General features: G+C 37.7%; 1 protein-coding gene across 3 annotated transcripts in view; it reads right to left on the reverse strand.

Moving 5' to 3' along the window:
* NR3C2 (nuclear receptor subfamily 3 group C member 2) overlaps window positions 1-15937 on the reverse strand; it is a 293715-nt gene that overhangs the window by 147013 nt on the left and 130765 nt on the right. The window contains exon 3 of one of the 3 annotated variants that reach the window (XM_036311916.1): window positions 84-188. The exons of the other annotated variants lie outside the window; for them this stretch is intronic. Within the exon in view, the coding sequence (XP_036167809.1) occupies window positions 84-188 (105 nt within the window). The remainder of the gene's footprint in view (window positions 1-83; window positions 189-15937) is intronic. 3 annotated transcript variants of the gene reach the window in all.

Below are 15937 nucleotides of genomic sequence, written 5' to 3' on the forward strand. Positions count from 1 at the left end.
AACATTGGAAAGCACCAGAAGAAAAGGTTTTTAAAAATATACTATGACATAGTGGTACTTCAACAGCCGTAGTGTTCACTTACTGTATAGGCAATCTTTTGTGTGCATATGATTTGAGCATTTCTGGTAAGAATTCTGGCTCCCCTGGTGTCTGCAGTGTGTAGGTTTGGAACAGCCACATTAAATCACTAGGATAAACAATTATTGAGATTCAAATACATACTCTTTTATATAAAGAACACTCAATTTAAGAAACAGGATTTGGAGAACACTCAATAAAAATTTCACAAATATAAATCAATGTTTAATAAAAAAAAATTCTTATTTTTACCCACACATAAAATTAAAAAACCCAAAAGCCTTTTTGGTGTTACGTTTGATGATAAGTGAATCATTAATGTTTTAGGGGATAATTCCTCACTCAATAAGGACCACCATCTCAAACCCAATCAATGATGCATCACAGAGTGGAATTAAAGAACTGGTATTTATTTCACAATCTTAGCTGTATGAGTAAAGTTATAACTAAAGTTACCAGATACAGAAAATTCAAGGACATAACTGGCTTAGAAAATGTAATTTAAAGCACAGCAATGGTTGATTAGTCTTTTCCAATTTACTTTCTTTGTTTGTTTTCACAACAGTTTATACCATTAATAATATTTATTAAAGTGGCTCTGTTTAATGAGGTATGTACTTTCTACACTAAATTTCATTTAAATGAGTGCAATTTGACCATCAAAGACTCAAAGTTATAATTAAGAAAGCTTAGCTGCAGCCCAGCAGAAAAGTAGCCTGACACAGAGCTAAAAGAAAAAATAAAGGAGGGGGGGCGGGGGAGAATATTTTCTATCACAAGAAAATGAAGCCCACACTAGTATGTGTAGAATTTAAAAAATAAGGATCTATGTTAGGAGGTCATTCAAGTAACTTTTTCTCCATAAACATAAGCTATGGCTAGAGGGATTACCATTGACAAAATATGTAAAATCTATTTTTTTGGAAAAATATGAAAAACATTTAATTGTAAATGTCTTTTTAAAAATATTTTTATTGATTTCAGAGGGGGGGAGGGAGGGAGGGAGGGAGGGAGAGAGAGGGAGAGAGAGGGAGGGAGGGAGAGCGAGAGAGAGCGAGAGAGAGAGAGAGAGAGAGAGAGAGAGAGAGAGAGAGAGAGAGAGAGAGAGAAACAACAATGATAAGAGAGAATCAATGATCGGCTGCCTCCTGAAAGCCTCCTATTGGGGATCGAGCCTGCAATCTGGGCATGTGCCCTGACTGGGAATCAAACCGTGACCTCCTGATTCATGGGTTGACTCTCAACCACTGAGCCATGGTTAAATGAATTTTCTAACAAAACAAGGGAAATAAACAATTTAACTACTAGGTACTTTGTTACTAATGAATTCTTTTAATTAATCTATTTTTATTAAACACAAAAGGTCTCTAACACATGGTGAAGTAGTTTGAGATAATTCTAGGACAATCTGGTGAGCAACCAAAAATGTGGCAAGGAAAATGTAGAGAGAGAGGTACAAAATTTAGCATGTTAAAGGACATAATTAAAGTTATTGATCACAATTTTAAATACATACAATACAGACAAATGAAAGCTAAAAAGTCTGATGAACTAACTGCAAGACAACTATGTACGACCGAATAGGGCAAGCGCAAAAAAAAACATGTACAATAAGAGAGAGGTTGGGACTTACCGTATATGATAGATTATTACTAGAGAACAAGGATTCTAGATTTTATGCATGGAAAAATGAATGGATGAGCTCACTCAGGGAAAAGTTTAAATAAGGAGAAAACAAAGTAATAGATGGAAATATACAGAAAACTAGCATTTCTACTGAGGTGGGGGTAGGGGGAAGGATGAATTCACTAGTCAATCTAAGGAAGAAAAACCAAAGAGGCAGGAAGGCAAGATAATGCAGAATCCTGGAATAAAAGGGGTGGGTGGGATATTAACAGTGTCAAATGCCACCAAGAGGACAAGACTTAAGGTCATTGGTACCCCTGACGTTAGCTACAGTCATTTTTATGCATATAAGATTCATATGTAAGCCATATTAAAATGGAAAGCACTCGCCATTTTTTTATTAAGGAGTTTCCATATTCAGGGAAGTTGTCATCATAAAACTATATCTAGTATTACCATTTAAACATACGCAGAGTCTCCAAAAAAAATCCAACATCAAATCATCTCCAGAAACCTTTATGGAGCTCGATATGCCAATCAGTTGTTGCTAAGACAATGGCCAAATATGTGTGCTTAAAAAATGCCTCCACGTTCTAATTTGCCTGTGCAGTCATTAGCATGTGTGAGTGTATTTATATACATTAGTTGGTTAGAATCCTCTGAGAAGGAATCATGAACTTACTATATCATCTGTGGGTTAGTTCTTTTTAAAGTATATTTTAAGGAGATTATCTCCAAATGCTTGCTTGAGTGTTTTTAATGACAGTGACTTTGCTTTTGAAATGTCCTATATATACTAAGCATGATTTAACTTTCCCGGTGATCAGGAACTATCCTTATGTTAAGATGCAGACATAGATGCTAATGCAGATGGCATGAGATGCTGAGTGCTGATGGGTTCTAGTTTTAGCTGCGGACCTTGAACCTGAGTGATTTAGACGTTACTGATTTCAGCATGCTTTTTGTTTACCACATTTTCAAAAAGTGGATCTAAAATATGCTGCACTGTGGCCTTTCTGAGCAACAGAATATGGCTCCTCTCTATCAATTTAATTAATGAGTCAAACCTCCAAACAGCTTTTTCCCTGATGGTTTTTCCTGCATTCCAGAAATAATGCCTTCATTGCCTCTGGTACTGCCCTCTAATTCGCAAACTCAACTCTCACTGCTGCTGGCTGACTCCTACATAAGGTCACAGGGGCTTTCGTATCAACTCGTACCCTCCTCTCTTCCTGCCTTATACTAAGTTTGTTCCCATAGGATAAAGGGATAGTGTTATTTCAAGAATTTACATGTGAGAGGTTTAGAGAAGCCTATTCCAAAATAAGGACATCAAGAGCAATGTCAGTACTTTTGTCAACATGACACCTACCACATTTACTTCAGATTTACCTCAACTCTGACTTTGAGTAGAGTTACCACACTTCAAAATATTAAACACAGCATCTTAATATGACAAAGTCCTACAGAATGCTTATATTAAAAGGGTTAAATAAATCTGTTCATTAATATTCAGTTTCCGAATAATCAATGAGCTACCACTTGAGAGAAAAATTGTGGAGGGAAAATCCCAAGTTATAAACTTATTTTCTTAGGGTTAATTCCATAATTATGAAATAATATCAGAGTTTTCCAGTCAGCTTAACACTCTGAAATTATCTTTCAGTGAAAGTATAAAGATATCTTGCCTGTTCACACATTAGCTTACAACAGGTAAAAAATCATGGCCCTTTTCAAAACATTAATGAATTTTTCAAGTCATCCATAGGGTTTTCTCAATGGGAGCCTCCCGCACAACCGCGCACACAAAACAGCAATGGATCTCATCCTGCTTAAAGGCAGCCTCACTTGCACTGGGCTCTGGCTGCAGGCCTCACCAAACAGAATGGCTTTGTCAGAGCTGCCAAAGGCGGCTCAGGGGCAAGGCCAGCCTCACTGGGAATCTTGGGAAATAAGGTCTGCTTGCACACACACTGAAGAGGACACACGTATGCTCACACATGCAAAAATCTGCAGGGTCAAGAGCTGCTCTTCAGGTATTTTTCATCAAGAATTCCCTCAGAAGAAAAAGGCAGCGGCTTTTAGCAGGAGCAACCAGAGGGCACTGCAGTCAGTAGATTTTGGATGACTTAGTGAAATTCAGAGGCACCTCTTCCACCTCACCCCTCCAGCACTGATGCGGCAATGCTGTACGTTCCGTCAACAGTTGCCTATGCTTACCTATTACGTTCCCTACACAGCTCCCTTTTCAAATGCTCCTGCTAAAGCACTGTTTGGAGGGTTAAGCCACATATGAAATTGCTTACTGTTTTCCATCTGCTTTTGACCTGCAAAATCGGGACTTTCTAAGGTTCCTTTTAACCTGGCCTCTGGCTTGAATGATAAAATCAGGGTCTGCCATAGGACAGCATTTCCAATTCACCTCAATGAAATGACCACTGACTATTCCGTGGGCAGAAGCACGCTATGCTAAGGACGGGGTCTCAGGCCTTCAATGCAACTCAGAGGGCGGAGGTGCTGTTATCCGACCGCTGAGTTCCTTCCATCACCACATTCTCCACCAGATGTGGCTATTGTTTCTAAAACGGTGGTTGCTGTCATATACTGTACTCATTGTTTTTTTTCTGATCAATTTCATTACTCCTACTTTTAGGTAAAAATGTTAGATTAAAAAAAGTGATTTAATAATCCAAACTGTATATTCACTTTCTGAGTTGGCGTGAACAGAACAATGAGAGAATCCTGAGTACTTTCTTGGAGGTCTTTATTTTTCTTGGGGTTTGAGATTTGGGGCTGTTTCTTTGATTTCCTCCCACTAAAAATATTTGAAACCTAAGGTTTTAGAAAGGGTGTTCTTTGGCTATCAAACATTAAACACACACTTGCTAAAACACGGCCACTGACAAAGTGCTGTTCCATGTGGCCAGTCCAAAGGTACATAAAAATGCAGTCCTTATTTACTTCATTAGTTACCATCTTTGTCAGATTATCTTGAATGCTACCTTACTTTTAAGAAAAAAATCAAGAAAAAGAAGTATCTACCGAATACTCTTTCTCTTCCTCATTTCCTTTACCTCTTTCTCATCTCTGTCCCTCTACCTCTTGCTCCACGCTCATTCATATTTTGGCTTTGAGAATAAAAGCTACCACTATTATCAGAGGTGTGGGTATTCCTTATTAGAGTAAACATTACAACTTAAATATTTCATTTAAATTTAAAGGACCGGTTAGGTATTTGCTGGTAGTTAGAGTGGAAGAATGAAGAACTAATCAGGACCCATCTTTTTCTAGTTAGTTCATTTTACCTCCTTCCTCATCCTGTCTCTGTAGCTATCTGGATACTAAGGGACAGAGACAATTCCCTCCAAATCTCTCTCCCAGTCTTTAGGTTGTGTGCTATGAGCAATGAGCAGGTGCTGAAACACCTGTTTTGCCCCTCTTTTACTGAATACCATTCCTGAGCACCTACCCACAGTTCTAGGTCTCTGACACACATAAGCTAACAAAATACACTAAAGTTCCGTACAACTGGAGGTCATATTCCAGTGCCAGGATGGGGTGAGGGTAGGAGTACAGACAAATCCCTACTGGAAAGTAAAGGAACATTAATATTCTGATTCCTGAAACAATTTTTCTCACTTACAAAAAAATACCAAGCCTACTGAAAACAGCTCTTCTTTAAAGCAAGAAAAACCAAAATGAAAGTTCTAGATTCAGATAATGTGACTTCTGTTTCTTATCAAAGAGAGGAGAATCACAGAGATTAATTAAAGAAAGTGCTCCTTAGAGTACTGAACTCGGGATTTAGATGCTGACTTTTACTGCTAGTCCTGTGTAGTGTGTGTGTGTGTACTTATAAAAGACAATTGTTGACTTACACCAAAACAATTCTTATGATTTCCCTGACATTCTAAAATCAATGACAGAAGCTTTTCTCAAAAGTTTAAAAATTAAGTTAGGCTTTTGCCTTTGGAATAGATCTGAGAAAGATGAAAAAACAACAACCACCATCTTTTAAAAAGGCAAATGGCACAGATATCAAAGCAAATATGACATTGTTTAGTGGTCAGAAATAATTTCACTGGAGTTTGTAAAAAAGAAAAAGCTTTCAGTGTACTTATAAATAGTGATGAAAGATGGTGAAGAAGTTGAGGAAGGGCGTTCCTCGGCTTTAATTGCAACAAGGCAAGAAGTGGTGTAGAAGTTACTTAGATCCAGCTTGCTTCCTGCCATGCACTGTTGCCAGAGGAGAAACAGGACGGCCGTCTGATACTACCCTGACACCCCACCACCAAATATATGCGAGCCAGGCCTTTCCGTTCTATTTCATGAGAACCTCAAAATAAGCTTTACTAAACATCTTATGTTCAATTTCAGTGTCCTGAAACCAGGAGTGCTATAAGTCCCGACTTGACTTCAAGGACACTGCATACTAGTATGTCCTCAATGAAACTTGTACCATCAACACCTATTTGCAATAAAACTTTTGAAATGTACGTTAATATTCTCTTTGTAGAGTTTGAAACAATGTATAGACAATATGCACCCTTTGGTAGAGAGAAATAAATGCAAAATATTTTCTAATACAAGGAATGTAACACAAATATGTATATATATCTTTATATATGCAAATTTTACCATACTTTAAAGAAATATGGTCAATAATATAATTTTTTTTAATACAGTAAAATAATGTTTAGGAATCAGGATGTCATCTTAGCCTCCCCCCTCCTCTTAATTTAGTAAAACTTATCCAAACTGATAATTTTTAAAGAGCCAGAAGAGAAAGAGTCAGCCCCTAGGGTGCTGTGCTGTGCTGTGCCCCCAGCACAGTGGGTCCCTGAGACAGGAGGCAGCTTACAAGAGAGCCCAACAGGAACACCTAAGAAGGGACACAGAGCTGGGACAAGAAAGTGGTCAGGAAGCAGAAGAATGAGAAACAGAAAGGCAAGAAAAGGCTAAGCAACCAGCTAGAGTCAGTGATGCCCGAAGTTATGAAGAAGGCAATGGTATGAGTCAGCAAGGCTATGGGCAACCAGGTAACAGAATCATAGCCATCTGTGAAGGGGACACAGGGTCAAGCCCCAGAACAAGAGTCAAGATGGCTGGCCTAGGTTGGTGTGAGTGGGGGACAGACATAGATAACACAGTTGGGGTACCTCACCCCAGGAACCTCCCTGGCCTGGCTTGCCCAAGGGCACTGAAGCCCTACCCTGGCCGATGGGTGTATTCAGCCCAGACCAGGACACACACAGCAAAAAATGTTCAATAGCTAACAGAAAGCCAGTTCATGGGAAAAGGAAAGCTAATGCAACTGAGAAAGGAAAGGGAGAAAAATAAACCTTTGAAAAAACAACAAGTAGCTAGAAACAGCATAAACTTTCTAAATATAGAAAGTGTTTTAAGAGTCCACTCTTAAGAGACAAATGGCAAATAATTTTATTGGAGTCCTAGAGAAGTGGATATACACAAATTCAATAAAAATTTTACCTAAAAAATGGCATGTATTTCCAAGAAAGAAACAGGAAAATAATGATAGAAATAAATTTGAGACAGAGGGAACGTAATTCTGAAGTATGCATCTAAGTTTACTGTTTATCTTCTGGGCAAAATAGACTACTCATTAACAGAAATAATTACAGCCACACTAAATAGAAAGATCATTAGTAAGTGACAAGAGTTGAAAAATAAAGGTAGGAAAAATGATATGTTTGGATGAAAGAAAGAAGTTTCTACTGTACATCCGCAGGGTAAAAAAAAAATAAAAAAATTACCTATTTTTTTCATAGGCATTAGCATGAAATCCTACAAAATGGAATACTATCATAAATAAAAACTTAAACTTCAGCTCTAAAAAATTCAAGTCTGTTATTTTTTAATATTAAGCAAGATAATGAGTACCTAAAGAGGACATTTAAAGACTATTAAAATGACACGAATCATCACTGCATAGAAAATAATACTCCCTGGAATCCTCACGGAAATGGGTTGTCCTCATAGGCGTATGAAGTCCCACATAATTTTCAATAGCATAATAAGCTGTCCAAATTTCTAAAGAACTAACTTAAAATTATGTTTTTGGTTTTTTTGTGTGTGCTGTAAAGTTCAAGAGAATAACAGGAAATAAAAGTTTTGCAAATGGCTCCCGGGCTGAAAATAATCCACACCTCAGGAAGCCTGTTCCCCTTCTCCCTACCCCACCCAAGCACTCTCGCCAGAACTCCTGCTAGCTCTGTGGAGGTAGCGCTGGTCATTGGCACCCAAAGTCAACTGCAAAGGCCAAGACCTGGGAAGGCAGGAGGCAGCTCTACACCTTAGGACCTCAGGAAAGGTAAGCCCACAACTCAGTCACGGTACAGACTGCCTTCCTGGCAGCCAAAGCGTACTCTCTGAGGAAATGAAAACAGGTTCTTAGCATTGCAAGATGGAACTCTGTGCTGGGAATAACATTATCTAGTTAAAAAACTATCCTTACAGACACGTTTCAAAGGACTTACAGAATCACGTCTTTATATACAACTGATGTTGACCCTGGCTGGGTAGCTCAGTTGCTTAGAGTGTCCTCCTGATAGGCCAAGGTTGTGGGTTTGATCCCCAGTCAGGCCATATACAAGCAGCAACAAATGAGTGCATAAATAAGGAGAACAACAAATTGATGTTTCTCTCTCACACAAACACAGATTCCTCTCTCTCTAAAATCAATCAAAAAATAAAAAGTTAGAAATACATCTGGTTTTGTAAGTTGAAGACAGCATGTAGTAGGCTTTTATAAGTGATAAGTGCAACTTTCTGAGGACCCTTGTCTGTTAGAAATGATAAGCTGGGAAGACTAAATTTGAACCCATGACCATAAGTACAACATTTCTTAAAGTTCTGGATAACACCTGGTTCTTATCCCTTACCACGGTGAAAAGGCTTCACCCTTCAAGAAAGCTTAGTGTTTCTTATGACATTGTCAAGAAATACCTCCCTAAGAAAGTTTATCTGGGGATAAAGACACTGAATTTTTAAACTTAAAATACATGTATACACACTTTTATAACATATGCAGACTAGTATATTTCATACTACTATGTAAAGAGACAAAGTGAGTATTCTTTAAAATGAGAATGACTCAATTATTATTATTTTTTACCCTCTGGCTCTCAAATCATTTGGACTTTGAACCCAAGTACAGTCAAAGGGGAAAAAAAATCAAGACTGATTTCTTGGCTTGTAAAATAGCTAAATTTCACCCTACGATGTTAGTAGAAAATTTTCAGAAATTGTTAGCCTAAAGCAAAGTAATAACTGATTACATTAGCCCAAAACTTGGTGGGGAGTGGCTTTAAATGGACACAATCTTTCATTCCTTTTCTTCCTGTTATTGGAAGTGCTGTAACGATCAAGAATATGCATTTCTGCCAGGCTTATGGAAAGAGGAAACAACAATTTTCATGACTAGTAATTCAAAAATAAAATCTGAGCAAAGCTAAGCCCTAAGTCTTCCAGCTCAGATTATCACCCAAAAGGGTTCAGAGTCTTTACAAAAGATATATATATATATATATATATATATATATATATATATATATATATATATATGTATATATATATACACACACACACACACACACACACACACACATATACAAATTTATATATAAACATAAAATACACTGTCATCCTCGATGTAGGACAAAGAAAGAATTTAACTTGAATCAAATCAAGCATTGCATTCACTCTTTACCACACTTTGTAGAATAGTAATTTTATCTGACTTTTACCTTAAAATAATCTGTTTATACCAGGAAACATGCAAACGTAATAATAGTAGATACACTATCCTGTAACAGAATTTCACTGAGCTCCTGTGGGAGACTAAATCTAGTTTTCCACAACTGTTCAAAGAAATTTTAAAGCATTATGTATCCTCACAATTTTTTTGAAATGCATTTTCTGCTAACTACTCTCAGAATTAATATGATCCTATTTCCCTGGAGAAAAAAAACTGACTGCAGTTTTTCAGCTTGTAAATGTAGTTATCTGTTCACCTAGAGGATTAACTAGGAAGAAAGGCATGAACAATACCAAAACGAATGTCAATGGTAAAAAGAGAAACATCCAGGGTGCTCAGAAATAACAAGACAGGGCTTTCACCTTGTGCAGTGTATCACAGAATAGAATCAATAGTTTCACAGTATACATAGGTACATATTTTCTCTGGTAAACCCATGTTACGGTAAGAGAAACAGACTCATATGTGCACTAATTTATCTCTTATGCCAATGTTTAATTGTTAAAAGGTGTTTGAGAGAAGGGGTGGAGATCAGTTGGGAAAAGCAAGCGTGAGGAGCAATCTGAGTCCAGGCCACCTGTGCTCCTGGGGCCAGAGCTGTGGGCACTTCCGAAGTCACTTCCTTAAGAAGAGGACTCAGTCTGTGACCACCTTCACCTCCCATTGATGCTTCATTATTTTTTGCTCTCTAAGGCTCTATGTCCAGGCTGTCATGGCCTTACCCTCCCCTCTGTTTTTTCTTTTCTCCACTCGTTTTTCATCACAATCCCTAAAGAAGAGAAGAGAGACTGTGGCACTAGCCAGTTAGCCCCCTGGGGAAAAAAGGGGAAAAGAGAACAGAAGACATTTTTTAAGTTTTCCTCCATCACGCTAGTGCATGTAGATACATACAAATGCAAGAATAACTGTTTGAACTGTAGTTAATTATCCTTAATTGAAACAAAAGTTATAATCCATTCAAACATTATCAACCACTTCTATAGTTCTATATTACTTCTGTGTCCTTTCCTAATTAAAAAAAAATGAGCACTTTATATATACTTACACACTCTCAGTCATTATAGTATATTTTATTTACATTTTCTTTCACAATTAAAATTCAATCACAAAGCATTCAAATGCTCATGTATTTTAAAGGTTCAAAAATCAGTGTTTTCTGAGATATGTCCTATACTTTGTGCTTTCACTGCTTCTTCTGCCTTCTGCCTTATGAACAGATCTGGTTCAATATCAGCATTCTCTGAATTTTCATTTTCTACTCTTCACAACTCTCAATTCAGTCTAACAAATATTCAACAGGTATCTATGCTAATTAGGACGTCATCATGCTAAATGCTTACGGAGATGCAAAGATGATTTAAGAAAGGAATAGGGAAGCACAAACACATATGAAGATAACCATATATAAGATTAATGTTATGAAATGTATAGAAATTGTACAATGGAAGCAAATAGGCAGAGATAACAGTAATAATACTCATTTTAGAAGCAGTAATACTTGTGGTGGATCTTGAAGTACAGATAACATTTTAACACCTGAAAGTTTTCATAAACTTTTATGAATATCTCTTTTAGATGATTTGTTTACTACATGGTAGGCTTGGACAACAATGAAACAATAGAACCATTTTATGATAGGAAAATCAAAAGGAAATGTGTTCAGTATAAATACTGCACACAAGCCTAACATATCTTACAGTATGAATAAGTGCAGTAGGGGATAAAGGTAGAAGTCATGTAGGTTATTTCTCCAACAAACATTTATTGAGCAAGTCAGGAGAATACAGGGAACACAGAGAAGACAGTGACAAAGACCCTGCTGAGAAGCAGCAAAGAAACAAATAACTGGAGTGTGTGTGTGTGTGTGTGTGTGTGTGTGTGCGCGCGCGTGCGCACACATGCGCCCTAAAGGACAGAGATACCAGGTAACTGCCTAAAAACCATTTGGAAAGATTAATCTAAAGAATTAATAAAGAGTAATTCTAAAGAATTGTATAATGTCATGGCATCATACACATAACAGACATTATTTCTTTATCCCCTGTAGACTAAAGTTTTTAAAAAATAATTCTCATCTCATTTAATCCCTAGCTCTGTCTTCTGAGAAGGTTTAAAGACAGGGGTAGATTAAAGACAGAATATTAAGAAAGAGATAGATGGAAGAGAAATATAAGTATACATGCCATTAATGGGAAGAGGATTTAAAAGCTGATAAGAGAAACAAAAGAGAATGAAAGTGAAGAACCATGTAGGGAATATAAGGGAGAGAAAGCAACGAAGTGAAAAGTTTTGAAGCAAAAGAAAGAAAACATACAGTTGTGAAAAAAATCATACCTAGCAAGGTATAGGGAAAAATTATTTTAAGCATTCTATGTGCTACAAGAGCAAACATACAGCACCAGAAGGAGGAAAGAATCAGAATAATTGCATCATTCTGACCATAAGAAGAAGCACATGAAGAAAGAAGATAACTTTAAGTAAATAAAAATTAAAATAGCCTTGTTTAAGAGTATGGTCAGGTAAACCAATTTTAGCCATTACACATGACTGCAAAGATCAGAAAATTGTGATTTCTATAGAAATGACAACACTGCAAGAAAAGATGAGGTTTTCCAAATACTAAGCTTTTAAATAACCAATACCAAGTTTGTAACCCTTAGAACTTATAAGTATTGCTTCCTTCATGTCAAGGAATATTTTGTAGAACAACCCACTGATAAGGGAAACAAAAGTGACAATGACTCCAAGAGTTCCCAGTGTTTTCCCACTGTGACTGCTACTGACAAGTGTTTTAGGAATCTTGAAAGACTATCAAGAAATCTAAAAAGTATTAGCTTCAAATTCAGATGATTTAAGTTGAACTGCATTTGTAGTCATATATGCAGTTCCTTATCTGACCTTTTTTGCAGCTCAATTGGCAAAAGGTGCTTAAAGTTTTTCTCCCCGTTTTCAGAATATAACAAAAAATGCTAATTATGCAATCTATACAATAAAAAAACAGCAACTTGTAATTCAATTCTTGGTTAATTCCTAACTGCTGCCTAGACAACAAATAACTTAGTTCATTAATTCATATTTGATTGCATCAGTTTCTAGTAAATCATTATTCAATTTTTAATCATAGGAACCATTGAAATTCAAAAGGACACAGATCCCTTCATGTCACAAGACAACTGAGGCCAAGGTTGCTTACCAGCCCATCTCTGCCCAGGTTGGGAATGACTACTTTGAAGATGTTCCTATGCCAATTAAATTCATTGAGGAAATAATTAACTGACCTTCTACCATGTACTTATAGCACTTGAGAGGGAGGGCTGTAAAGAAGAATAGGCCGATGTAAAGGTGAAGGGATGGGGCACTAAAGGAGCACCGAGGAGGGCTCAGTGTGGAAAACTTCTCCTGATATTTATTCCTTTGGGTTATCTTGCACACATGTATCCCCTGTAAGCATTTTCACTCCTTTAGAGGACGGGGTTGACCCACTAATTATTGGGTCCCCAGGAAAAAGTAGGATGTATGTTTGCTGATGTAAATGCACAAATGAATAAACCAGAGGACCGATGGACATGTCTGAGTTTTCATAGACAGCTCATGGCAGAACCAAGCCTGGACACAGGTCAGTGATCTTTCCTTAGAGCAGTGATTTTCAACAGGTGTGCTGCAGGATGTTTAAAACACGCAATACCTGGCTATAAAGTCAGGGGCACTGGCCTCTTTATCCTTCAATTGTCAAATAAAAAAATCACAGCAGCCAACACAACATTACTGTCTGATGTGAATGAATCAAAATTATACCTATATTTTTGTCAGATTGGCAAAATATATATATTTTTGGTGTGCTACAAAATCTTAGCAATTAGTGTATGGGTGCCATGAGGTTAAAAAGGCTGATAACTGCTGATTTAGAGAAATAATAGATTGCTTTCTTTCTGTAACAAATCAGGTAAGTGAATAAATAGGTTCAGATTATTTACTATAATGATTCCTGCTAGTTTATCTCGCCGTAAGGAATCTTACTGTTACAGCCTTCTGACCAGCAAAGGAGGTGAAAAGACCCATGACTTTCTATCCTGTGAGCCACTCTTTATTTTATACTGACGAGCACAGCTCCAATTCGTGCTGTCTGCCATCAGATGGCACACTGGCCCACAGCTCAGTCATCCCAGGCCACTGTCCAAACCTTTTGACCTTCAAAGGGAAGAGGAAGGAAATTAGCATGTGCTGAACCTAACAGACTGAGGGGCTCTAGAGCCTTGTTCTACAAACAAGTCTTCCTGCTATAGATCATTGTTCTCATTTTACAGATGAGAAACTCGGGCCCAGAAAAAGCAAAATATAACTACCCTCTGGGCACAGAACGGGTACCTGGCAGAAGCAGACTTGAACCCAGGCTAGTCAGACTCAGAGGCCAACTGTCTCTCTGGATCACACAACATATGGTTCATTTCCAGAGTCCAGATCTCTGATGGGAGGTGTAGCAGCCCTGAGAGTCCTACTCTAGGGTTGTCATGGGCATTATCACACCAAAAAGGGGAACCCAGGAGGGCAGGACACCAGAGCTCAGCATGTTTTCTGCCCCAAGAACACAGTGATTTTCCCTGGCAGCAGCCTTTGTCTTGGAATGGGTGTATTCAAAATTGCTCTGGGCTTTCTAATTCCTGACTTGTATTACTGAAGACAAAGAAAAACAGACCCTTCTGAAGAATGAGGCTGAGGTTGTGCAGACTCTACTGGTGCCAATATGAGAAGCAACAAGCCTGACTCACTGAAGAGGCAACAGAGGAAGCGTACCTCAATTTTTCAAATCAAAGGACTCCTTCCATGCACACACACTACAGTTGCCCTGCTGTCCTTTCCATTGGGGATGTGACAAGCTAACGTCAGTCACAGTCAAAGATACTGAGACCTTAAGAAGTCTGATGCTTCCTCGTAAAATTTCTGAGAATCTATTAAACACTTATGGCATATTATAAAATACATTTATCTTTCATGGAATTTTTTGTAGAGGAATAAATTCATGTTAAACTAACAACATGTTAGTTTAATTCAAAGAATGGTCTTACCATGTGTGTTTTAAAAGATTAAAAACACGTGAAATGTCATATATCATTTGTTTTATAAATAACACAGGATCAGGAGAGTTGGGAAGTGATATGTTAAGTAGGTATAACTGGGATTTTGTTGTTGCTTTATTTAAAGTGACATTGCAGGACCAGCCTGGGTGTGTAGCATAAATAATTCTGTTATTTAAATTTCTGCCAGCAGTTTAAATTCTATAAACGACCTCAGTGAACAGGAATACATTTTCTTAGGATATGCTGAATTGCTAAGATATTAGAACATTACAAAGCCAGTTGATAATCATAACAGAGCAAACTAGGAAATACCTTTAAAAATCTCAGCTATGCCCTGGGGTGTGGGTCAGTGGTTAGCATTAGCCTGTACACCAAAGGGTTGCAGGTTTGATCCCTGGCCCTGGTCAGGGAGCATGTGGGAGGCAATCAACTGATGTGTCTTTCTCACATCAATGTTTCTCTCTCACTCCCTTTCTCTCTCTCTCCCTCTCCCTCCCACTCTTTATAAAAAGCAATGGAAAAAATATTCTCAGGTGAGGATTAACAACAACAAAAAATCCCAGCTACTGTGAAAGGCTTTTAAATCTGTCTCTGCTATCTTCTGGGGTATTTTCATGCAAGTGCTCATGAATGTATAGGTGAGTAAAAATCAGATTGCACAACGCTGATGAAAATAATCCAATTATACAAATCAATTGTTTAGAGGCCACAGCAATAGAAATTCTCTGTGACTCACTTCTACAATTAACAACGTGGATGTTCACAATGACCAGATGGTCACTGAAAGAAAGTTCAGTCAAATCTGTAATTTCATGAAATAAAATAGCCTGAATAGTCACTCTTGGCTCATCCAATGGAATCTGGATGGAGGAGAAATGTGCCCTTCTCCTGAATAAATCCAAGAGACAACCACCAATCACTCAGTCAAGATGAGGAAATCACACAATTGTCAAGCACAAGGATGTTTTTTCAAAGGTTGCACACAACTTTTCCTGGGCATCAGAAGGGCTAGAGGACTCAAGAAATCTCCGTCATCTCACAAAAGCATTTTAATAAGTCCAACCTCTTATTTTATAGATAGCAACATAAATCCACCAACTGAACTCAGTTACAGCAGAAAGTGCAGAGCATAACTTCTGCCCATTATTACTATACAACGCTGTACAAAGGGAGTCATGTTTCTTTTCTGAATGTGAAAGTCCTTAGAGAATCAAGGGCCCCAGACTCTCCTGCCTGCACCACATTCTCATTCTGCATCTGTATTTCCTGCTTGCTGGTGGCAGAATGCTAATTTCAAGTAATTTAAATGAAAGCTCCACATAATGTGGCACCCTCATTTTATAAAACAAAAATGAGAGACAAGGAGCATGTAAGGGATGG

Source organism: Myotis myotis, unplaced genomic scaffold, assembly GCF_014108235.1.
Source record: "Myotis myotis isolate mMyoMyo1 unplaced genomic scaffold, mMyoMyo1.p scaffold_m19_p_6, whole genome shotgun sequence".
In the NCBI taxonomy this organism is placed as follows: Eukaryota; Metazoa; Chordata; class Mammalia; order Chiroptera; family Vespertilionidae; genus Myotis; species Myotis myotis.